Source organism: Giraffa tippelskirchi, chromosome 5 (assembly GCF_054371585.1).
Source record: "Giraffa tippelskirchi isolate mGirTip1 chromosome 5, T2T-mGirTip1v1.2.pri, whole genome shotgun sequence".
Lineage (NCBI taxonomy): Eukaryota > Metazoa > Chordata > Mammalia > Artiodactyla > Giraffidae > Giraffa > Giraffa tippelskirchi.
Genome location: NC_137279.1, coordinates 1310746 through 1334876, shown reverse-complemented (window position 1 = coordinate 1334876; position 24131 = coordinate 1310746). Strand labels below are relative to the sequence as shown.

General features: G+C 61.4%; 1 protein-coding gene across 2 annotated transcripts in view; it reads left to right on the top strand.

Annotated features, from left to right (window-relative positions):
- The first annotated feature begins 1661 nt into the window (after window positions 1-1661).
- PKP1 (plakophilin 1) overlaps window positions 1662-24131 on the top strand; it is a 38521-nt gene continuing 16051 nt past the window's right edge. For both annotated transcript variants that reach the window (XM_081487424.1, XM_081487423.1), the window contains exons 1-2: window positions 1662-2053; window positions 10957-11060. In XM_081487424.1, coding sequence (XP_081343550.1) covers window positions 1852-2053; window positions 10957-11060 — 306 coding nt within the window. In that variant the 5' untranslated portion in view covers window positions 1662-1851. The remainder of the gene's footprint in view (window positions 2054-10956; window positions 11061-24131) is intronic.

Genomic DNA, 24131 nt, shown 5'->3' with positions numbered 1-24131 from the left:
TTTATGGGGCTTTTATAAGGAGGCTGGTCGTGTGGAGGGGAGAGCCAGGCTTGATGGGAACGGAGGCTCCGCCAGGTATTAACTGGTGACCAGGGGCAAGCTACCCGCTCTCTGGGTCAGGGAACGGCAGAGGGTGGGCCCGATGATGCCCATCCCTGACAGACTGCGGCTAGAAGTGGGATCTTAACAGCTGGAAGCGATGGTCAAGGCTGCGGGGGGTGGACTTGGCTATCTATGACATATTGTTGGTCACATCTCTGGCTCACTTGATGCTAAGTTCTTAGGGACCTAACCCTCAATTATCAAACTATTTCTATTGAAACCATGACGTGCTTTACGATATTCTGCTCTGCACGTGGCTCCCAGGAATGCATTACGGAGAACAGCTGGGCTACTGCTTGTAACACCCACATCTCAGGCAGCCAGAGAGTGACCATCGCGTGTTCCCTAAGACCGTTCTCAGGCTTCTCCATTCTTCCTCACAGCATCCCTGACAAGTGCAGCTTCTGAAAGTCCCCTCTGCAGGGCAGAAGGGCGATGAAAGGGAAGGTCACGAGCTGTGAGTGCCAGCTACAAAGGAGAGCAGAGGTGACGGCTGGAGGAGCCCCTAGCTGCACTGCAGCTCAGCACTGGACGTCCAGCGTGTCAGGAAGGGCACCACTGTGCTCAGGGTCTTTTGCTTAACGGGGGAAGGCAGGGCACACTGCCTTTAGAAAGATTTGCATCAGTGTAAGTTTAAAATATTCAGTTCCTGTTACACACCAGATCCCCTGGTGCCAGCGACCTCTGGGCCTGAAGACAAGGCTGTAGGAATGAAGCATCACTAGCCATGTCCCCGGGGAGTGTGGGAGAATGCACGTAACTTCCTAGAGTAATAAATCCACCACCAGGTAGTTTCAAAGGGTCAGGCAACCTTCCAGTTTACCTGTAAGGATCTGGGTAGGATTCAAGTGACTTAGTTCATGATACCTTAGTTTCCCTTGTTAGCCAGTCTTCATTCATCTATTAAAACCTACTTTTATTGAGCCCCTAAGATGGGCCAGGAGCCCATTTTAGGAGTTGAGTCCGGAGTTTCAGAGACACCCACAGTTCACACGGTGTTGCCCTGGGGAGCCCATGTCCGGGAGGGGGGTGGGGGTGCTACCCTATGGCTCTGCATCTCATGTCTCCTCCTGGGTGGGCTTCGGGCCCCCACCCCTGCCCTTCAGGTGGGAAGCTGCCTTGGCGCAGAGCCTTTGGACAGGGCAGTGCTCCTGCGTCAGCCTGGGAGCCCCCCCATCCACAGGCCTGGTGTCTCCCTGACCTCTGGACTGAGGGAGACGGGCATCGGGCTGTGCGGGCGCCCAGTGGAGAAGGGCTCTTTTCCTGGAGAGAAGTCTCCCGCGGCCCGAGCTGAGCGCACACGAGGACAGAGGGCGGCTCCCCGCAGGCGGCCTCGCCTCGGCAGGTCGCGGGGAGAGGGACGGGGACAAAGGGAGAGAAAGGCAGGAAGCCGCCACGGTCCAAGTTCGGGACTGGAAGCCCTGCCCCCGAGAGCGCCCGGCCCGCAGCGCGGCGCCCGGGGCTCCGGCGGAGCAGCCGCGGCGGGGAGGGGGCGGCGCGGGGCGGGGCGGTATATCCAGTCTGGCGGAGGGCGGGCCCGCCAGTGCCGGGGCCCGGACGGCGGGTGGAGGCGCCCGGAGCAGCCCAGAGCCGTCGCGCGCGGACGGTCGCTCTATGGGCACAGGGAGCCGCTGAGCGCGAGAAGAGCCCGCTCCCGCCGCCGCCCGCACCTCGCGCCGCGCCGCTCGCTCTCCAGGCCCGCGCCCCGCGCCCCGCGCCCCGCGCCCCGCGCCCCGCGCCCGCGCCGCCATGAACCACTCGCCGCTCAAGACCGCCTTGGCCTACGAATGCTTCCAGGACCAGGACTACTCGACGCTGGCTCTGCCGTCCGACCAGAAGATGAAGACCGGCACGTCGGGCCGGCAACGCGTGCAGGAACAGGTGATGATGACCGTCAAGCGGCAGAAGTCCAAGTCTTCCCAGTCGTCCACCCTGAGTCACTCCAACCGAGGTAAAGGCCGGATGCCCGCGTGGCCGTTCGCCCCTCCCCGATGCGCCTCCCAGGTGGCAGGGCGAGGGGCGCGTGCGTCCCCATCTGGGGACGCGGGGCAGGGTCCGCGAGGAGGGCCCCAGCCGCACCCCTGCCTCCTGGTCCTCCTTGGAGCCTCGGCCCTGGCCGCTCAGCGGTGGACACGGTCAGGGCCGTCCTCCGGTCCAGGGGTTCTCTTCCCCAGCCGGCTCTGGGGGTCTCTCCCGGAGTCCGATCTTGCCCAGCTGCCCGTGGTCGTGTGCCCCTCACCCCTCCCGCCCCAACGTACAGGGACTTAGCTGTGGGGTCCCAGTCCGGGGTGGAGGGGGGCTCCCAGTGCGTGGCTGGGATGGGCGGGGAGTCACAGAGCCCGACAAGAACCCAGGAGGGGTGCAGAGTTCGGGAACCTGGCACAGGTGGCAGGCGCCCCTGTGGTGGCGCGGGCGTGGGAGCCTCACACCCGGAGGAGGCAGTGTGGTTCCCAGGTGGCCCCAGGGCAGCGTGGACCCTGGGGGCCGAGCCCGGGGAGGGGTGCAGGAGGCCCTTTCCCTCGGGACTCCCCTGCCCGCTCAGCTGCTGTAGAAGTATGCATCTCAGAGGCCAGAGGCAGTTTGGTTGGAGGTCGGAACCGCCCCTGCCCCTGGCTGGGGCCTGGTGGCGGGCACTCCTTGATCCAGGCATGGGCCTGGCCAGCCCCTCCCTGCCGCGCTGAGGTCCCCCAGCTGTGGGGGGAGGGCAGGAGAAAGGGGCAGGACCCTTGAAACTCAGGCAGGAAGGTCTAATACCTGACAGGCGCCTTAGTGGACGTTCTAGACCAAAGACTTTCATACAAAGCATTTCCCAGAGAGAATTACGTGTAAGTCAGCAGGTACCTTCTACTTAATTATTTAGTTAGTTAAGTCTGTGAAAGTCCGGTCAGCCGTGTACAACTCTTTGGGATCCCATGGACGGTAGCCCGCCAGGCTCCACTGTCCATGGAATTCTCCAGGCAATAATACTGGAGTCGGTTGCCATTTCTTTCTCCAGGGGATCTTCCCAACCCAGGGACTGAACCTGGGCCTCCTGCATTTCAGGCAGATTCTTTACTGTCTGAGCCACCAGGGAAGCCCAGTAGTTTAAGGCTAATAAGGAAGCTGCAGACTGCAAACCAGTACAGGTCAACCAAGATTTATTTATTGAAAAAAAAAAAGATATTTTTCAAGTCAGGAGCTCATGAGAGAGTGGGGTAGACGAGAGTAGTAAAGAGGAGGAGACAAAGGGGATGGACCCCCGCCCGTTGTCCACACCCACATGCACACACTCGGGTACACGCGCGCGCACACACATGCACACACGGCAGCTCACGATTTCTACCTCCGTGCCTCTTTCTCTCCCCTCAGTGGCCCTAGGTAGAGCTGAGAGCGAGAAAATGGCTGGCAGAGGACTGCTCTGCGCCCAAGCCCGCACGCCTGCGGCTCTGTGCTCCCCGCCCTGGCCTTGGCTCTGGCACCTCTCCCACCAGGCTCCCACTCAAAGTCGCAGCTTCCGGAGCGCTTGCCACCTTCCTTTTTGCTTGGGCCTTGGCGGCTGCTTCCAGCCTTTTTTGGAAGTAGGACTGGAAAACAAAGTGCCTGCTTTCTGGGCACAGCGCAGTCACCGCTCAAGCCAGCTTCCTCTCTCCCTGGGGGGCACTCGCCCGCCCCCTCCCGCTCCTCCCTGGCCTGACCGAGGGCCGCAGCTCCAGAGAAGACAGCCAGTCAAGGTGCCCGATGCCCTCTCCCACCCCCAGCAGGGTGCCGGCTGGGCTCCCAGGCCTCCCTCTCTGCGGGTGACATCCACCCCTCCCCTCCCCGCACCTCCACCCCGAGGTCCTCTGGGGGCGTCAGCAGGTGTGCGTGGACTCTGCCGATGGCCTGCGCGTCCCTCTCCGAGGGCTGACCCTGTAGGCGTGTCCCTTTTACCCTTGGCTTGGACCAGTTTCCCCAGCGGGCGCTGTAACTGGGTGAGGCCGTCAGGCCACCTGAGCTGGTGTTTCTGGTTTGTCTGGCTTTGTCTTCGGAGGGATCCCCTCCTTTTGGCAAGCGACGCCCAGGCGCCCCCTGTTTGCTCTGCGACCACCTTTGCCGGCTCTGGTCTCTCTTTGTCCCATTGGTTTCACTCGAGGCATCTGCTCTGGTTCCCAGGAGGGGTGATGGTGGCCCTGGAGGGACCACACGCCAGGCCTTCCCCCTCCACCCCAGGACAGACTTGGTTCTCCTTCCATTTCCCACGACAAGAGAGCAGGCTTCTGTGGGGTCTTTGATTCTCCCGGGCCCCCTCCCTGGTTCCGGCCCCACTGCGCTGCTCTCCAGCCAGTCCGGGAGGGGCCTGGAGCCTCCAAGGACGGTAAAAGGGGCCCCATGGAAGGGGCCTGGCGCAGACGCCATGCCCTCCCCCAAAACATGGGCCCAGACAAATGCCCTGCTCAGCCAGGCAGTCCCCAAGGAGGGAGAGGGTCTCTGGGGCCTGGAGACCCTGCAGGAAGAGTCTGCTCGGGACCTGCCCCCCCCAGCCCCCCCCCTCCGTCTTTTCCTGAAGGGTCTCTGGGGCGTGGCTGCCCTTGCTTCCTGAGGGTCGTCCCCGTGGGCAAAGGGTATAAGCCCAGGTGGGAAGCAGGAGGAACCTGGGGAGGTGGCCGCCCAGCGGGAGATGAGGGTTGGAAAACGTGACCCCCTCGAGGGGGAGTCCATGCGGGGTGGACTGTGGGGGAAGGGGCTGGCGCGCTGTCGTCCGGCCCCAGAGAAGGCCCTGCCGCGCTCATGCCCTTTACACTCTGCTTGGAGCCTCTGCTGAAAGCTGAGCCCAAGCTTTACTCAGACTCAAATCCAAGCCTGCCACTGCCGCCATGCACACGCACACACGCGTGCACACACATAGGCACGCACACACACACAGGAATGCACACATGCACACGCATGTGCACGCACACACAGAGACACACACATGCACACACACGCTGGACCCACCCGCATCCGCACACCACTCCTCACTCCAGGGAGTCCTGACCCGCCCGCTCTGCCCACTGCCCCGAGATGGCGTCACCAGGGGCTGGGGGTCCCGTCTGCACCCTCCTCAGCAGCACCGTTTCCCGCCTGCCACGGGCAGAGGTGGGGGTGCGTGGGGCAGCTGTCCTCTCCCCGAGGCCCTCCTGGCGGAGGCTTGCGCCCAGGGGGAGGGGCGGCACGGCCCCGGCTAGGGCCGCGCTGGCCGGCGCTCTGGACCTGCGTGGGCTGTGTCTCAGCACGATCCTGCGCCCGGGGCAGCAGTCTGCTCTCTGCTCTCTCGGAAGGCGCCCCGTCCCGGGCACAGGCCAGGCTCAGACAGCCCTGCTGGGTTCCTCCCTCGGGACCAGAGCTGGGGAGCGAGGAGGGGCGGGGGTCTGAGGCGGCCTGTCCCAGCAGAAAAGTATCCTAATTAAACCTCAAGCGAGCCAGTCCTCCTTTCTTCACAATGCCTCTTGGCTCAGAGCTGAGGATTTAGCCAGCATTTCCACTGGCCTGTTACAACACATGCAAAAATGCCGCGTATCCTGGCTGTTCCACAACACACGCCGTTTCCCGGCATCCTGCTCCTTTGCTAAGCTCATTGACAGAGATTAAAAAACAAATAAACAAAACAAACTCCTCTCCGCACAAACCAAACCATCAATATCAATACACACGTGGTTCTAGGTTTAAAACTCGGGGAGCTACCTCTGCTATGGGGTCTGACTCCTAGAAGGTGTGTGATGTTTGAACAAAGCAAAATGAAAGAACCTTTCCCTTGGAGTGGAAGGTAGCCTCGTGTAAGGCTCTTTATTGGCACGCACCTCTGAGGTACGCACGTGTGCATACACGTGTCCGCACATGTGTCCTCGCACACACTCACCCCGCCTCCCAGCTCGTGCAGTGGCAGGAGTCCGACTGCTCCCAGGAGGCTTGAGCACTCTCTGGAGCTGTTGCCAGCTGCTGTGTGACCTCAGGCCAGCCCTGCCTCTCTCTGGGTCTGTGCAGCCATAAGAGGTGGGGCGCGATCACCCCAGATATTTCACTGGAAACAGATTGTATGTCTCGCTGCCTCTGCAGACCATTTCCCCAAACCACCTGCCTCTGCGAAAGGCCCCTCCTCGCAAGACACAGCCCTCCCAGGCTCCCTCCAGGAAGCATCGGCTCACCAAAAAATATCTCCCAGTGCACCGCGCAATCCTGGCCACGTGTCGGCACCGTCTGGGAGTTTTAAAGAATGCACGGGCCGGGGTCCCACCCTGGAGGCGCTCGTTTAGTCACTGCGGGGACAGCGTGGGCAGGTGGACTTGCAGCAAAGTTCAGGAGTCCCTGTCCTTATCCCCACCCTCCCTCACACAAAGACCCAGTGTGGGGATCACCCCATCGCACACGCGCACACACACACACACATACACGTACACATACAAATGGCATGCAGTGCGGCAGTAGCTGGGGATGGTATTTTACTCTGGAACCCCCCGCGGGGTGAGCGCTGCCCGGCCCCCGTGCCAGCCCTCCCCTTGGCTCAACCCGCAGGCTCAACGGTGGCTGCGCACAGATCATCAGAAGGAGAAGCAGGTTCCGGCAGAGCTGGTGTGAGCACACCCCGGCCGGCCCTCGGGAGTCATGTGTGCTGGCGAGATGGGGCTGTGGCGGCCCAGGCCGCTGTGGGGTGTCTGTTCCTCCACGTGCACAGGGGCAGGCAGGACTGTGCCCGGGTGGCCGTGGGGCTGAGCCGAACGCCCCGGTCCAGGGCAGGTGGCGTGTCCGGAGCTCCCCGCTGGCCTGGGTGAGGGTGGAGCATCTCCTGCGATGTCGGGGTAGTGGGGGTACAGGAGCCGGGCTGCTGGACAGTCCAGGCGCCCAGACGTCTCCCGCGCTGTCTTCAGACAGTCCTCACTCTCTCGCTCAAGTCCCTCTTACTGTGGGCCCCGCTCTGCTGGGCACCCCTGATGGGAGGGATTTAGGGGGTGAAGCAAAGGTGTTTTCGGGGCCAAAAGGTAGCGGGCGACCTTTCTCAAGCTTTTGTGCCGAGGAATCAACGTCAGCTCAAGAGCAGCCGGAAGACAGGCCCTCATGGGGCAGTCCAAGGCGCCCCTCTCTGAGGGCGGGTGGCTCATGGGGGCGGGGTGTGGGGGGCTGGGGGGGTGGGGACTCAGCCCTGGAGCAGCCTGGCTAGCAGGCTGGCGAATATCCCGAGGGCCTCCTCCCGGTGGAGTCTGGCGCTGGGGTTGGCGTGGGTGGGGACCCCCCCACACACACACAGAATGCACAGCATGCAGTGAGTCCAGCAGGTGGCCGCGTGCTGACTGGCTCCGCGGGAGGCCGGGGCGCCGCGGGGGGGGTCTTCCCCAGGAGAGGAGCTGGCTGTGGTGGGGTTAGGGGTGTGGGCGAGGCCCCCGGGAGGAGAGCGGGAATGTTTCAGGCGTGGCGGGCGTGGCCACAGAAAGCTTGGAGGTGGGAGGATGAGTCACCCCGGGAGGGTTCGCCCGCCTGGCCGGGGAAGAGTCCTGGGCGTCCTGATGAGGGCTCCCCAGTGACCCGGGGCGAGTCGCCCCCTCTGCGGCCCGAGGTGGCGGCCCAGTTGCCGTCGTCTGCGCGGCAGGTCTCCCCCGATCACTGACCCGAAGGAGGCTTCCATGCAGGCAGGGCGCCGACAGTGCTGACCCCATGGGGAAGGCAGACCTTTGCCCTCTGACCCCAGACTTCTGTGGGTGGGCAGACACCTTGTGGCAGACACGGTTGCACAGAGAGGCCCACGGCCCTTCCTGAGAGGGCTGTGGGTGTGGTGCTCCCCACCCCCTCCAGGGCTACGGCCTTGGGCATTCTGGCTCCAGTCTCTCCCCAGTTCACGGACCAATCAGGGGCCTCTCTGGGTGAGGGGGAACTGGTCCAGTGGATTGAAGGACCCCAGTCCCCTGCTGCAGGCATGGGGACCCTGACCTCCAGGGGCTGGGCGGGGGGCACCATACCTCACCATGCCCTGCACCAAGAGGACGGTGACCTGGGGTGCAGGGAGCAGGTGGGGGTCATCGCGGAAGGCTTCCTAGGGATGACGTCCAGAAAGGTCAAGGGGCCAGTGGAGAAACCATCAGAGCTGTTCCATCACTCTCAGGGAGAAGCCCCATGTTCTTCTGCTGCACTTGACTCAGATAGTGGTGCTTACTAACCAGACCTCCCAGGGTCAGGAGAGGGAGCCCTTGCTTCTGCTGTGGGAGCACCTCCCGCCTGCACCCCTTCGAGTGTCTGGCACACTGCAAGGTGTGACTGCAAGTGTGTAAGGTCTCTGGACTCGCCTCCCTCGAAATCACAGCCCATAAGCAGCTGCTTCCTGCCAGAGAAGCAGTGCTGGCCGGTGTGATGGCAAAGCAGTACTGGCCGGTGTGATGGCAGCCTCATTCTCACAACGAGGCCAAGCCAGGCAGCTCACGATGGGAGTCAGGCAGTCTGACCCCCCAGTGGCAGGTGATCTTGGGAAGGTGCCTTCAGGAGCTGCCTGGAAGGGCCTGGAGACCTTGGTCCAACCAGAAGTAAGAGCTACCACCCATACCTATCACCACCGCAGTCCCCCTGGGTCACAGGAACTGGCCTTGGCTGATAGGGTACTCCAGAGCCACGGCAAAGAACTCCCCCCGTCACATGGAGGGAAGTAAGAGGGAGGCGGGCAGGTGCAGGCATTAGGGAGGAGATGCGTCAGCTGGCAACCGAGAGGACAGGTGACATCACTGCTGACCGCCTCCCTCTCGAGCAGGGCGGGGCCCGTGGGAGCGTGCCCTCCATGGAGCCTCCCGGGACACCTGTCCCAGAACCCCGTGTCTGTCGCCAGCCCAGGTTTCCATCCGAGGCGGCTGGCTGGCCCACACCTGTCCTTGGGGGAGGAGTTCCTGCCCTGTTGGACCCTGGTCTGTTGCCCCCAGCCCGCCCAGAAAGGCGCAGGAGTGGGCTGGATGGAGGGGAGGTGGACAGGACACCGGCTGTCAGCCGCCTCCCCTGGTGTCCACGCCCACGAGATTGCCCCCAGACTCCTCCTGACGAAGGTCGCCTTTCCAGAGGTGCAGCTGCCTGCTCATCAGAGAGCTTGGAGTAAGTCAGAGCCTCAGGGGAGCCCCTTCGGGAGTCAGGCCTGGGCCTGGGGCACCCTGGAACGGGCACACCTCTGGAGGGACCCTGAGGCTGGCAGCCAAGGAGACAGTGATGTAGCCTTTGGTGCCCAAATGCTTCCTTGTCTCTAGAAACAAGAAGGCCGGCTTTCCTGAATGCCGTGAGGCGAGAGTCGCTATGATCACACAACCATGGGACCTGGGGTGCAGAGAGGGCACCCCTTCTTTCTCCAGAAGAGGAAAGCAAGGCCCAGTGCAATGCATGCCAAGTCTCTAGTCGTGCCCAACTGTTTGAGACCCAGTGGACTGTAGCCCACCAGGCTCCTCTGTCCATAGGATTCTCCAGGCGAGAATACTGGAGTGGGTTGTCATTTCCTTCTCCAGGGGCTCTTTCCAACCCAGGGATCGAACCCAGGTCTCCTGTGCCTCCTGCATTGCAGGTGGATTCTTTACCACTCAGCCACCTGGGGAGCCCCCACCGAGGTCCAGAGCCAGGACCAGTTTCAACGCCTCTAGGCTGCAGGGCAGGGGTCTCTGCCACAGCCAGTGGCCCCAGTAGCCCTCTGTGATGGGGGCCTGGGGAGTCAGGGGCAGGGCCCCTCCTATGAGCTGTTGGGGTCACCTGGCTCTAGATAGGAGGTGGCCCAAGGTAGGGACACCAGCCACATTGCAAAGCCACTCCCTGCTCTGCCTTCTCTCCCAGCTCAGGCGCTCAGTGCCCACCCCCAGAGGTGTGGGGGTCTGAGGGGCACAGCCCCCAGGGAGGAGCAGACTGAGGCCGACCCTGCCCCTGGAGCTGAGGTCGGGCCCTCTGCTGGGATCCACCTTCCCCAGGGCTGTCCTTTAAGGAGGGTGTGAGGCCAGCCTTGCTCCGGACGCCCAGGCTGTCGAGCCACAGCTCCCGGCCCAGGAAATGGGGCGCCAGACAGGATGCGGCCCGGGGTCCAGGCCCAGGACAGCCCCTTGGGCGGAGCTTGGTCGCAGGTTTTAAGCTTGGGTTCATGGACGGTTTCGATTCCGTGTCTGCAGCCGAGGAAGGAAGCCGGCTTGGCACAAGACGCAATGTGAGAGGAGCCCCAGGCAGGTCACCATCAGCTTCTAGGGCAGTGGGCAGAGCCGGGCTGTCCCTAGGGACCCCCGCCCTCCAGTGAAGGGGCCGCGTGTCCAGGCCGCCCTCTGCGAGCCGAAGCCTCTTTGCTCCTAATAATCCTAATGACAGCCTGTCCTCCCGTGGAGCCTGTCATCTCCAGGCCCACATGCACTGGGAAAACAGTAATTACTCCTTCCTGGACCTTTGAGGTCGGTGGCTGCTCCCCCTTCGGCGGCGGGGGTGCCTGGGAGAGGAAGGAGGCCCCTTGCTCCATCTGGGCTTGGGAACCAGAGTCCGCCAGGCGCGGGCTGCATCCTTGGATGCTGCCCCGTGCCCTGACTGCAGCCTCTGGGCCCAGCATGTCCACTTCCTGGCTGCTGCCCCTGAGCGGGAAGGCCGTCTTTGTGGAGCAAGGAGTCCTGCTTCCCTGGACTGGGGCGGCAGGGGCCCGAGGACCCCCAGGCCAGCTCCTGACCTGTTGGTGCCAGCCCACCCCAGGTAGACCCTGGCAGGGGGCCCTCAGAGCCGAGCCCGCAGCTATGTGGCTGTGCAGGAGGCGGGCGGAGAGGGAGAGGTGGACAGAGGGCTGCTCCCCATCCTCCTGGTCTCCTCTGAGGGCGCCGACACCCGGGGGACGAGGGCTGGGGGCAAAGTGGGGCCAGCGCCGTCCTAACCCCTGTCCTTGTCCCCAAGGCTCCATGTACGATGGCCTGGCCGACAACTGCAACTACGGGAGCAGCGGCCGCAGCAGCTTCTACTCCAAGTTCCAGGTGGGCAGCGGCTCGTGGGGCTACCCGGTAAGTAGCCACTTCCTGGGGGCTTGCGGGCATGGTCCTCGGTTTGAGCAGGAGAAAGCGTCCTGGCTGCTGAGAAGGGGGTGGGGGGCAGCAGGGTCCCCCAGGGGAAGCCCCCCATCTCTGACCGGTCCTTTTGCTTGGCCATTATTTCACATATGGCGCAGTTGCAGCCTCCTTTGGGGCAGAGTGGGTATTTCTAAATGTAGCAAATGAGAACATTTTAGAAAAGGCATAAAGAAAACATGATTTTTTTTTTAAGTCCATTTTCTCGTATGTCCGATTTACTCATGGATCTGAAAGAAGTTTGAATTCTTGTGGTCCAGTCATGGGCGTATTTAGATGTTTCTAGAAAAGTCCCCAAGGGCCCCCTCTCCTCAGTATGTGCTGATGACCAAGGACGGGACTCTGGAGGTCCCCTGAGGCTGGGGGCGGGGGCATCCACGGTGGCAGCAGCTCCGGAGTAAGAGGGTGTGTGCCCGGTGGCTTGAGTTTGTAAGCTGGACAAACCCGCGTTCAGATTCTAGCTGTGCTGCTAACGGGGCTCGCGAGCTTGGGCGAGTCTTCTGTGCCTCAGTCTCCCCACGTGTAGGATGGGTCCGTCATCAGGACTAAAGGGAACAACATGCATTTAAAATCCTGAGCGTCCTTCTTAAGAAATTTCTTTTGATCAGCACGACGAGACTGTCCTCGACGCCTTCATCCCGGCCCTGTCACTGTCTTTCTCGGTGGCCTCACCCACTGTGCCCATCACCCATTACCGGGCAAATACCTCGTTGGCCCTAACTCTGCGCCAAGCCCTGAACCAGATGCTCTGGTCCAACCACACAAGCCCACACAGGAGTCTTCTACTCCGAGTCGGGTTGCTGGCTTAGGTGACGCCCAGGTTTTCGCCCAGTCTGCAGATTCCGTGACTTTATTTTTGCTAATGTCCACACCAGCCTGCACTGCTCCAGGAATTCTGCAAGGCCCTTTAGGCCTGTGCAGCGAGGACAGCTCCTCCAGGGGACTCGGCTCTGTGCGCTTGGGCTCGGGTGCGAGCAGCTCTGGCTTTGAGCCCACGTTGCTCACAGATGTCGCCCTGATTGTCCGGGTCCCAGGCAAGAGAGAGGTGGGTGGTCTAGGAGTTAGATGTTCTTTGTCATCCCCTTGACTCCTTCCTCCCTGAGTTCTTGTTGAGGCTAATCCAGGACTGGGCTTCCCTGGTGGCTCAGACAGGGGGACTTGCCTTTCTTGCACGTCACAGGTTTAATTAGGTTTGCAGTACATTCGTTTGCCCTCCTTTTTCAGATTCTTGACGTCAGTTGATAACACCATTGCCAGTAACTGATGAATACAGTGAGCCCAGCAGGTTGGTAGTTCAGGCACAGATGTGAGCAAAGGGCTTTGATGCATAGACTGATGACTGGGCAGAATCTGGAGATGACTTTTAATGCCGTGAAAAGGATTAGGAGAGAGGAGGGCAGGTCCCTGGACGGCCCCGCACTGAGGATGAGTAAGCTGCTGACTGAGCAGTTGCTGTGTCTTCAGGGCGGTGTGTGGCCCCATCAGAACCTCGGCACCTGGGCCTGCGCCCTGGGCACTGTGGCTCTGGCTCACGCTCTGGACGCCCCGAGGATTGGTGCTCCCCGCCGTGGGCGCTTCACCTGCCCTGGGGAAGGGGAGTGGGTTCCACCCCCTGGGCAGCGTCGTCAGGCGGACCGTGAGGGGTTGTCTCGGGGACCTTTGGACAGGGCCTACGCGGAGCTCTTCCCGGCTCCTCCGAGAGCCCGAGTGCGGCAGGGCTGAGCCCGTCCCCCCGCCCCCACGCTCGCGGTGCCTGCCCGCTGACTCCTGGTGAGAAGCCCTCCCTCCCGGCCTCCTCGCTCCTTCTCCGCTGGCGGGACTTCAGACATGACTCAGGGCCGGCGCTGTCGGGGCACGTCCTGGCTCCGCTCGGCTCAGGAGGGCGCTGGGAACAGCGCACAGCTGCGCGCACACGGGGTTTGGCGGCGGGAGGGGCGGGGGCGGGGGTGGAAGAATCGATGCCGGAGCCAGCGCGTCAGCCCGGACTGGCGAACGGAGCCCAGCAGGTCGGGACTTGGCGCGGGGAGCAGCGGCCGAGCGGCGGAGACGCAGGGAGCGTCTCAGGCCGAGGGGCTTCCCAGAGACGGTGCGCCTGAGCCAGGGGCCTTCAGCCCCGCCCCCTCCCCGGAAACCGGCCCCGAGGGCGGGGCTGGGGGCGCGCGGACCCCCCTTAGAGCAGCCGCCGTCTGCCCTCGGAGAAGCAGGGAACTGGGAGAAACCCAGCGAGGACGCGGGCCAGGCGAACGCAGGCGTCGGTACCAGCTCTGTACCAGGGACTGTACCAGCTCTGCCGCTACTCGTGACCTCTAAAAATCTAAATAAAATATACTGGTCGTTAGTGCCATTTTAGGGGCCCCCTAAGAAAACCAGCCCCATTTCTGTGTTGTCAGGACCTGTGTTTGAGCAGAAATGACAGTGAGCCCTCTGAGAGCCTCACTTCTCAGGCTTGAAACATTGAATCAACTTCAGATAACAAAGACTGGTCACCCCTGAGCATGGATTTTATCTAAATATGCCAAGCACCTGTGTGCGGTCCAAAAAGGAAAGTTCTAAAGGTGTTTAAAAAGCCTTATGATTCTACCTTATATTCTATTTCAGCAACAGTCTTCTAATTTAAAAAATATAGATGAAATACATACACATGTATATGTGTCAGCCTCTCAGCCGTATCCGACTCTGAGACCCCATGGTCTGTAGCCCACCAGGCTCCTCTGTCCAAGGGATTCTCCAGGCAACAGTAACGGAGTAGGTTTCCATTTCCTTCTGCATATATATACACACACACACATATATATATCGTCATATTCCTTATACTACTTATAATCTACAACCACTTATATCACAACTCAGTCTTCCCAGGTGGCACCAAGTGGTAAAGAACCCGCCTGCCAGTGCAGGAGATGTTAGACAAGGGTTCGATCCCTGGGTCAGGAAGATCCTTTAGAGGAGGGAATGGTAACCCACTTCAGTACTCTTGCCTGGAGAATCCTATGGACAGAGGATCCTGGTGGGCTACAGTCCATAGGGCTGCTAACGGTTGGACCGACTGAAGCGATTTAGCACACATATACACACACATATCACAAGTCAAGAAAATTGAACGTAGAGGGTGTTTAATAGAATGAAGCAAAGTGAATCTGACACAGCATCCAGGGGCTTGAGGGAAAGAACCATCCAGAGAAAACCCTTGGCCGGTCAGTTGTCCGTTCTCTTCTGGCCATTCCAGCCTCCTGGCCCTCGGAGACGGTATCTACAGGGCGGCACTGCTAGACCCCAGAGGCCAGAACCTTGGGGAAGGGGAGCGGGTGAGCTGAGGTGAAGGGTAGGGCGTGCCCAGCCCTGCTCTCAGGACCAGGCCCCGGGAGTGTCAAAGCCCAACGAGGCTGACATTCCACAGCTGAGGACACCCAGGCCCAGTGAGGACCAGGATCACAAGGCTGGTGATGGGGCAGCAGACTAGAGTCCTGGCCTCCTGACGGATTTTCCTGTCCTCACTCCAGACATCAGTCTCCATATTTTAACACTATAGGCTGTTCTGGGGACTCAGACGAGACCCACAACTTCACATCCGCTCACTTCCTCCCTGCTGCCCCCACCCACCCCCACCCCTTCCTCCCCACCACCAAAAGCTGCAGGGCAGCGGCCCCTTTCTCCTTCCTGGACTCAGCCGTCAGCGTCAATGGAGGCCAGGATGGGCTGCCCAGTAAAACGTAAAGAAATGCAATATTGGGGGCCTGTTTATCCTAAAATGTCATTTGTTGTTTATCTGATCTTCAGATTTAGCTGGGCGTCCTGTATTTGCTGGATCTGGCAACTCCAGGTCAGTGTGTATTTCCACTTATCCCGGTAATATAAACAAGACCCCCTAAGCGCCCGTCCCCTAGGCTGGGGACCCAGACAGAATTTCTTAGGGGAACAAAGGGAGGCTGCTGGCCCCTCTGAGGGTCCTTATACCAGGTCCCTGGAAGCGGGCTGCTGTCATGCAGGCGTGTCCTGGACGAGGCTGCAGCCCGTGGACAGCTTAGACTCCTGGGAAAGGTTCTGGGTTAGGGCGTCAGTCTCCTTCACTTGTGCCTCCAGCCTGAAGGGTTTTCCACAAACCAAGCAGTGCGTCATAAGCATTCCATCCCTCTGGGCATCACAGGGTGTAAGAGGTGCTTTGGCTGTGGACGGGCTGAGAGCATCCTGCCGGGAGCCAATCCCATAAGGTAGCAGCTGCCAGGCGGTCTGGGCCAGGGCACCCCCGGGGGCGCCGTGTTGAACGCCGTCTCTGTGCCCAGTTATACCAGACCGCACTTGGAGGGCTAGACTCCCCAGAAGAATGACCAGGGGAGAGTCTGTCTTCATTCTGGTCACTGACCCCATTTTTCTACTTCATCCCAGCATTCTTGGGCTTCCCTGGTGGCTCAGCTGGTAAAGAATTCGCCTGCAATGCAGGAGACCTGGCTTCAACCCCTGGATTGGGAAGGTCCCCTGGAGAAGGGAACGGCTACCCACTCCAGTATTCTGGCCTGGGAATTCCATGGACTGTATAGCCCATGGGGTCCCAAAGAGTTGGACACGACTGAGCAACTTTCACTTTTTCAGGGCAGTCCAGTGGTTAGGACTCCGTGCTCTCACTGCTGAGGGCCCAGGTTCTGTTTGGGAAACTAAGATCACACAAGCAGCATGGCACTGCTGGAAAAAAAAAATTATTTAAAGAAAACACCCAGGATTCACTAGGAATCTTCCTCCCAGCCTCTCCTCAGCCGCACGGGTTACTCGTATCAGTGGTTGGTGACCCCATCACGAACCGGCCTCCCTGAGGGGGTGGGCACCCAACACCCAGAGGTGCCTGGAGGCCCCCTTCTGTAGATGAGAGGGCTGGGGCTGTGCAAGGCTCTGTGGGGGATGGGAACCCAGGCTCTGAGAGCCACGTGTGCGTGGGGTCTGCGGGGGCTGGGCCCAGGGTGAGGGGCTGCCAGAGAGAACGTGGTGGGACTCTCACCCTTGAAGCAGAGGAACAGCCTATCTTTGCGAGCAAGCAGACTCCTCCCAGAGGCAGGTGGAATGGAGGGACCTGTTCTTAGCCTCAGCTTGCCTATGTCGGCAATGGGTGAGAATTCCTGTTTCGAGGGCAGGCAGGGCTGTGGACAGGATGTACCCGTCAAGTAGGAGGCCTCGATTCTGGCCTCAGCTCGGCTGCTGAGAGCAGAGAAACCTGGGGGTCATCTCCTCTCGAGACCTTTCTCGTCCTTGGAGGAAGGCTGTTGGACGAGATCCTAGTGGAGGGCTCCTTCGGCCCTGACTTTGCAGGTTCTGTGCAGCTGGAGAGCATCCCCAGGGCGGCTGCTAGGACCCCACGGTGGTCTCCGGGTGGGGCGGGGCGGGGCCGCCTCCAGGCCTGTGGGTGCACTGCCTTCTGCTTTCATCTGGGCCGGGCACCAGGGAATCAGTGGCTAATTAACCCTTGCCGCAGCCACAGAGCTGCCCAGCTTCATTGCCCTTAGCTTTACAGGGAGGAGACGGGCCCTCGAACTCCCTGCAGAGGAGAGGAGGCCCCTAGAAACCGCCGCCTTGAAAACTCAGGCCTGCCTCCTGCCCTGCTCCCTCTCTGGGTTCTCTGATCTATCTGGAAAGTTGCGGTGGAGAAGCAAGCCCCATCCAGGCGGACATGGCTCCTGCCCCCAGAGGGAGTGGTCTAGGTGCTTGCCAGCCCAGGTCCTCTGCCAGCAGTGACGCACCCCCATCCAGTCCCAAGGGCCCCGGGCTCTCGCCGGGCAAGAAGAGGCAACGATCCTGCTGCCAAGGGACAGAATGTACCCGAGAGAGGAGACAGGGAGTGGGGGCCGGGGGTCGCCCCCCGCTCCCCTCCCTGTAGCAGCAGCCTCTGTCCGACCGCGCCTGCCCCCCAGGCCCACCAGCAGGGTCTCCTTGGCTCTGAGGTCCTGTGTCAGCTGTCCTCCCTGGGGTCTTGGAAGGGACGGGATGCAGCTGGGGAGCCATGCGGAGTCCCAGGGCAGCTCCGGGCGGGGAGCTGAGCTTGGAGGGCTGCCCTTCGCAGTCGGGAGGGGCAGGGGGATGCCCAGGCCTGGGGCTGGCCCCGGGGCCCCTGGACACTCCTGTCTGAGAGCTCACCAGGCACGGCCATCGCCCCGAGTAGGCCAGGTCCAGAGGCTGGGCCCTGGAGAAGGCAGGATGTCACCTGGCTGGGTCCCAGCTGGTGGGCCCCTGGCAGGGAGGGCCATGCCCTGAAAGATGTGTGCCCACAGGGGACTTTGCCCGCTGGGGCAGTCTTTGGTGGTCCTTCCCATGGGGCTTGGGAAGGGGCGCGCCCTCCTCTGGGAGAGGACAGAGCCTGGCTTTACGTCTTCTTGGCTTTAATCCACCTGCTACTTCCGGTCAGCGGCTTCCTGGGGAGGCCGCCCCCGTGAGCCACTGTCGGGCTCGCCTTCCTTCCCACGAGTCACCTCAGAGCCTCTGAAACTTTGGAGGGAAGATTTGAAGACTCGGGGCTAATGATAAGCTTCTTTATTTCACACCAGAAGAAAATTAGCGTGTTTTGGTTTTGCCTTTTTTGTTTTTTTAAGTCCTGACAAGAACTAATCTCAGTCAACAAGTCTTTAAAGCCCTAATCCTCCAGTTAAAAACAACAGCGTGAGACAGGCTGAGATGAAGTGCTGTGGCTGGCAGCACAGCCACTTAACCTCCAGCCTCGTCTCCCGGTCCTCAGTGGCAGGCGGGTGGGACCAGGTGGCCACCCAGCCGTCTTCCCCAGGCCCAGCCCCGGTCCCCCGGCGGCTCGGAGGCTTGGGGACGGGACCCCGGGGCTCCGGGTGAGCAGACAGGCGGAGGCCCTGCCGTCACGCTGGGTGGGCTCAGCGCAAGGAGGCCGGTCCTCAGAGCCTCTTGAGCTGTGGAGCATCCTGTCTCCACTTCCGGTCCTGGCATCCTGATGGGATCGGAGCAAACTGGCCCTTGGGGTTCCGATTTATTAGCGGGGAGGTCAGGCTCCAGCACGGTGCAGGGCGTTGCCCAGCAGACACCTCACAGGTCCGCTCTGCAGACCTGGGTCCAGAGCCCAGTCCGCGCTGCAGGGGCTGTGGAGGGGAGGGCAGGCGGCCGGGCCTTGTCTCCTGCCTCTCCTGCTTGGCTCCAGAGCCGGGCGGGGCGGGGGCCGGAAAGAGGCACCAAAGCCCCGCCAGGGGGTCTGCTGCCCGCCTTTGGTTGCGGCTTCCTTTGTCACCAGGCTCAGCCGGACAAGAGCAGCAAGCAGCCTTTCCCAAGTGGGTGGATGAGGCCCCCACCCCTCGCTAGGGTGCGGCCCAGCCTCCTACCCCAGGGCCCCCACGTGTCTCTAGGAGGCCTTCCTGCCCTGGGAGAGCAAACTCAGCTGAAAACCCAAACTGGATCAGGGCAGGCGATGGGAGGTAGAGACAGCTGGGGAGGGAGGCAGCTTGGGAGAGCTAGCTGGGAGCACCCCCACAGCTGCACGAGGGTGTGGCCGGGAAGGGGATGGAGGCAGGCTGGTGGGTTTGTTCCCAAGCTCTGAGCTGGGGAGAAGGGCGCGTCAGGCTGCAATTGGGCTGAATCATAGACGCCCAAAGGCAGAAGCCTGCAGGGCTCGCTCTGGTGGTGGAAACGCAGGCTCAGGGGTGTGAGGTGACGGCCCAAGGCTGCACAGCTGCTCAGGGAGACCTGACCCTGGGGCACTGAGCTCAGGGCCCCTTGTCCAGCACTCCTGTCACGCTGTCCCTGCCGGGAACCTGGGCATCTGATCTCCACTGTCACCGTTTCCACAAAATCATCACACCAGCAATTATTCCTTAGTTTTAATAGACTGACTTTTAAATTTCAGTGCATTGGCTTTGAAAGGAAACTTTGTATCAGTAACACAAGAGCAAAAAAAAAGGTATCCTTATTTAATTCCATAGGGAGATGGCTTTTTTTTTTTTCCCTGTTTAGAAAAGGGCGGTCAACAAATGTTAACTGGCAGCAGCCTGGGCCTTCTCCTCTTGGGAATCAAGGTGGAAAAATAGTTCCAGGAGGCCCACAGAGCAGGGGGAAGGGCAGGGTGCCGTGCAGGAGGCCGGGAAGGAGCTAGGGGGCTGGGGGCAGGCCCTTCTCCTCCCTCTGAGCACCCCCAGGGCGGGGAGCGAGGTGGCCAGGCTTCTAGAGCCCCGAGAAGCAGAGCAAGGCTTGGCTGATTCCAGGAGCTCAGCCTTGATTTGACTCCACACCCAGTGTGCAGGGGCGAGCACTCCCTCAGTCTCGCCCTCCTCTCGTGACCTTGCCAGGCAGCGAGACAGCCAGGCAGTGTCCCGATCACAAGGCTGCCTCGCCCACCGGCGTCCCCTGGGACAGAGGGCCTCCGCCCGGCCCTGTGGGCAGTGGAGCCGTGTCGTGTGTCACCAAGCCAGGCACCAGCTCTTCTTGAACGTCTCCCACCGTCAGCCAAAGAAGGAGGCAGGCACTGCCGGGGTCTGGAGCCCAGGGGAGGCGGTTTCCCAGGCGACGGACGGGCCCGCGAGCACCGAGGTGCTGGGGCAGGGGCCTCGGATGCTGCAGGGCCCCAGCTGCAGAGGCTCTGGGCCGTTAGACAGCACGCGTGTCACCAGACTGGCGGCCGCGTGGCTGGAAGGCGAACACTGGAAGAGGTGGGAGGTCTGAGTCCTGCTTCGGAGTCGGCCCCATCTTAGTTGCATGGCCTTGGCCCGGCCTCAAGTCCTCTGAGGTTATGAAATGCTCGCAGGGCCTTCCCTGGTGGCCTGGTGGTTAAGACTCTGGGCTTCCACTTCAGGGGCTGCAGGTTCAACCCTTGGTCCAAGAGCTAAGATCCCACATGGCACCCAGTGCAGCCAAAAAGAGAGAAAAGAGAGAGAGAGATGCTATGGGAGAGAGCTCTGCCGTCTGTGCTGACACGTCATCGGCTGGGTGGGAGGCGGGGGTTGTGAGCCTGCAGCAAGAGGAGTTGTTGTTCAGTTGCTCACTTGTGTCCGACTCTTTGTGACCCCATGGACTGCAGCACACCAGGGCTCCCTGTCCTTCACTGTCTCCCGGAGCTTGCTCAGACTCATGTCCATCAAGTCGGTGATGCCATCCAACCATCTCATCCTCTGTCGTCCTTTTCTCCTCCTGCCTTCCATCTTTCCCAGCATCAGGGTCTTTTCCAATGAGTCAGTTCTTCCCATCAGGTGGCCAAAGTATTGGAGCTTCACCTTCAGCGTCAGTCCTTCCAATGCATATTCAGGGTTGATATCCTTTAGGATTGACTGATTTGATCTCCTTGCAATGTGTCCAGGGGGATGACTGGGGGAGAATCTTTGCAAACTGAAGTACCAGGCCTGCTACAACAGTGATCATGGGATAGGCTCAAGGCACGTCCAAAGACCTTCCCCATGGAGTCTGCCCTCGGTGAAGTGACGTGTGTCCCACACAGGCAGGTGTGCGTGTAGCAGTGTGTGTGCACATGTGCACAGGTTCACCTTCCAAAGCAGGGGTCGGTCACCAAACCCTGGAGTTTCCAGCCAACCTTCCTGTGAAATCCTGGCTGTCTCCCCAGCAGGAGTACTTCCTTCACCAAGGACTTTCCAAGGAAGAATCTACCCTGAGGACGTTGCCACCTTGCGGCATCTGGCCTTCATCTTATGATTGGAAGCACCTCCTGGCTCAGTGCTCGGGGGCGAGTCGGGGCCCAGCGATCCCCCAGATTCCCAGCACAAGGTGGGGTGCCTGGCCTGGGAGTCTCCCTCACCCTCAGGTGTGGTCTCACAGGAGTCCACCCTTTGTCTGAGGTTCCAGGGGTTATTTCACATGGGGACCTTGAAAAGATCCCCAGGATGAACCATCACTGGAACCAAGGAGCTGCCTCTGGGTTCAAAAGAGCTTGGGGCTCCAGGAGGGTGCGAGGACCGTGCCTCAGACTCGTCTGAGCCCATGAGAATGGTGGCCGACGCTCAGGGGTCCTTTGCCTCTTGGGTCTGTTGAGAGCTGCCTCTGAAAGGCAGTCCCCTGCCAGGAGGTCCTTCCCGAAGTGAAGTGTTATTTTCCACATATGAAACTCGAAGTTCCAGTTCCCCAGACCAATCCTAGGGTGTCAGGAGCTGAGGAAAGCCTGTGTCTCAGGTGTGCAGGGTGAGAGTTTCAGAAGACCCAGCCTCTCCCACAGTTCAGTGATGGAGCAGAAAGCAGGATGTGAAGGCAGAGCTTGGTGCTGGAGCTGAATACCTGAGCTGGGTGCTGGAGCCAAGTATCTGAGCTGGGTGTTGGAGCTGGGTGCTGGAGCTGAGTACCCAAGCTGGGTATTGGAACTGGGTGCTGGAGCTGAGTACCCGAGCTGGGTGTTAGAGCTGGGTGCTGGAGCTGAGTACCCGAGCTGGCTGTTGGAGCTAGGTGCTGGAGCTGAGTACCCAAGCTGGGTGTTGGAGCTGGGTGCTGGAGCTGAGTACCTGAGCTGGGTGCTGGAGCTGGATGCCAGAACTCAGTAACTGAGCTAGGTGTTGGAGCTGGAGCTCGCACCGTTGTTTCTTTGGACATCATGTGCCGTGGAGGCCAGCTCTCAAGGTGTGGGGTGACCAAGTGTACTGGCCCCGCCCCCTGCCCCATCACCAGGAACAGCAGAGCTGTGGTGGCCTGACGCCTTGGGATGTTCCTTTTCAGGGCCGAGACTTCTCTCCCTGGAGAGAGCAGCGCCTTGAGACAGCCCCACAGGCTACAGCCTGGAGCGTCACAGGCCCAGTGCAGGGAAGGAAGGGAGGCCCGCCCCTGCTCCCAGCCAGAGAGGGAGTGGTGTGCTGGAGGGGGCAGGGACCGGCACGCCCCCACCCAGGTCCCACCTTTGGTGACTCAGGCCAGCAGTTCCCACGCTGACACAAATTGCCAAGTAAGCAGTCACCCCATCCCAGGGAAGCTCCCCACGCCCTAGGCCCCGAGTTCCCCAGGGAGCCCTTGCTGGGAGGGGCCCTCTGCCCTCCAGACCCTGGGGCCAGCGCATCACGTGGGAAAGCCCCCTGCCACCTGGACTGGCTGTGATGCTGTCCTGACCGCTGTCCAGCAGAATGGCCAGTTGTGGTCTGTCTGCTGCCCTGGATGGGGCCCTGGCTGGGTGCTGAGCGGGTGCAGTGAGATGGCAGGAGAGGTCGGTCTGTGAGGTGTCTCTAGTCTGGGTTCTTTCTCAGGAGCCCCTCACCAGGCCAGGAGAGTGAGGACCCCACGAAGTGGCCCCGTGCTGGCTCTCACAGAGGGTCTCAGCGGTGACTCTCCGCTGGGTGCGTCTGGGCGGGAGGGGCCGGGTGTGTCCACACAGAGCCGGTTTGCCCAGCCCCACCTGCCCGGCGAGGCTTGGTTTCAGGATGGGCTAATAGGCAGGACACAGACCTCCTTTTCATCAGGTCCTACCCTGTGCGCCTCCGGCCACTGTAGCCCGAGGAGTGGGGTGGGGGGTGCGGGCGCTCAAGGGCTTGAGGCCCTGGTCCAGGTTGCTTTACTGGGGTCTAGTTGCCCATAGGACTGGACTCCTCGCCTCTAAGGACTTCCCATCCTCAGGAGGGGTGGGAAGAGAGCTTACGTTGAGGAGACGGGTTGGGGGGCACTCGGAGGCGGGCGGAATTCCCCACTTCTCCACAAAGGAAGGGGAGAGGGAGAGAAAATGGGTTACGAGACCTCAGCCATTAGCTGAAGTGGGGGCAGGGCGGGCCTGGCCCGGCGAGGCTGGCTGTGGTTCCGGGCACAGAAACGTGTCTGCCCGGAGCCCCCGGTGTCCGCAGGCTGCTCTCTGCTCAGCTCTGCGCCCAGGCTCTCCCAGCGTCCTGGCCTTTGGCGTGTTCTGATACACCTGAGGCTGGGCTTTCCCAAGGAAGCAGGAGCTAACCAGACCACAGGGCGAGTGCGTATGTGTGCATGTGTGTGTGTGTGTATGCGTGTGTGCATATGTGAGCGTGTGTGCATGTGTGTGCGCATGTGTGTACGTGAGCATGTGTGTGTGCATGTGTGCGCATGTGTGTACGTGAGCATGTGTGTGCGCGTGTGAGCATGTGCGTGAGCATGTGTGCGTGTGCGAATGTGTGAGCTTGTGTGTGCATATGAGTGTGTGTGAGCATGTGTGTGCGTGTGTGTGTCTCACTGTCCTTTGTAGCCAAAGCCAAGGGCACTGCCAGCAGATTGCTCTCTGTGTGTGGGGTGAGCCGGGCGCCCCAGCCTGGCCAGCGCTGAGCTGCCCTCTCTGCGGTCTGGCGGACGCCTGCTCGGGACCCGCGAGGCCGCGATGGGAAGCACGGGCGTTCTCCCTGGCCACAGCGGCTGTGAGGTGCCCTGGCGATTAGGGCCTGGGGACCGGCACAGCACTTATCCCGCAGTGCTCGGGGCATCCTGGACAATGAAAGACTGTCCTGCCCACTTGAACAAACACGGTGCCGTTCCATCAGAAAGCTGCCCGTCTGGGCGAACCAGACGCCTCTGTCTTCCTGGAGCCCGTGCTCTGAGGCCGTGGCGTGAGAGCAGCCCCACCCTCTCCTGGGCCGCCTTGGGTGAGGGCTCGGGGCCCCTCCTGTGGCAAGCCCAGGGCAGCCCGCGGTCCCGGTCTGAGCGCCTGGGCACCCCGCAGCCGCTGCCCTACCGTGAGCCCCGCCCTGTGCCTCGCCTCCCAAACCCTCTCGCGCTGAGCTCTCCCTGCCGCCCCGCACACTAAGCGCGCGGCCCCCCGTCCTTTGGGGCAGGTAGAAGAGCGGGGCGAGGGGCACAGGCTCCAGCTAGGATGCCGGCATCTGCGTGTGCTGGGCTTGGACCCGGGGACCGTCCGGAGCAAGGACCGGGAGTGTCGTCTCCGAGGACCGGCAGCTCGGGGCTGCATTTCCATTTAAGGCTCAGCCTTCGCTCCAAGGTGCCGCCCTCCGCTTCCTCCCCTGGGGGGCGTGGCCTCCGGCCCGCAGCCTGGGGGCCGGCTTCCTGCTTCTCACCTTCGTGCGTCTCCCGTGTGCCGCGCGGCGTGCCAGCTGCAGACGCTCAGACCAGCCCGCTCCGCTGACCTCTATC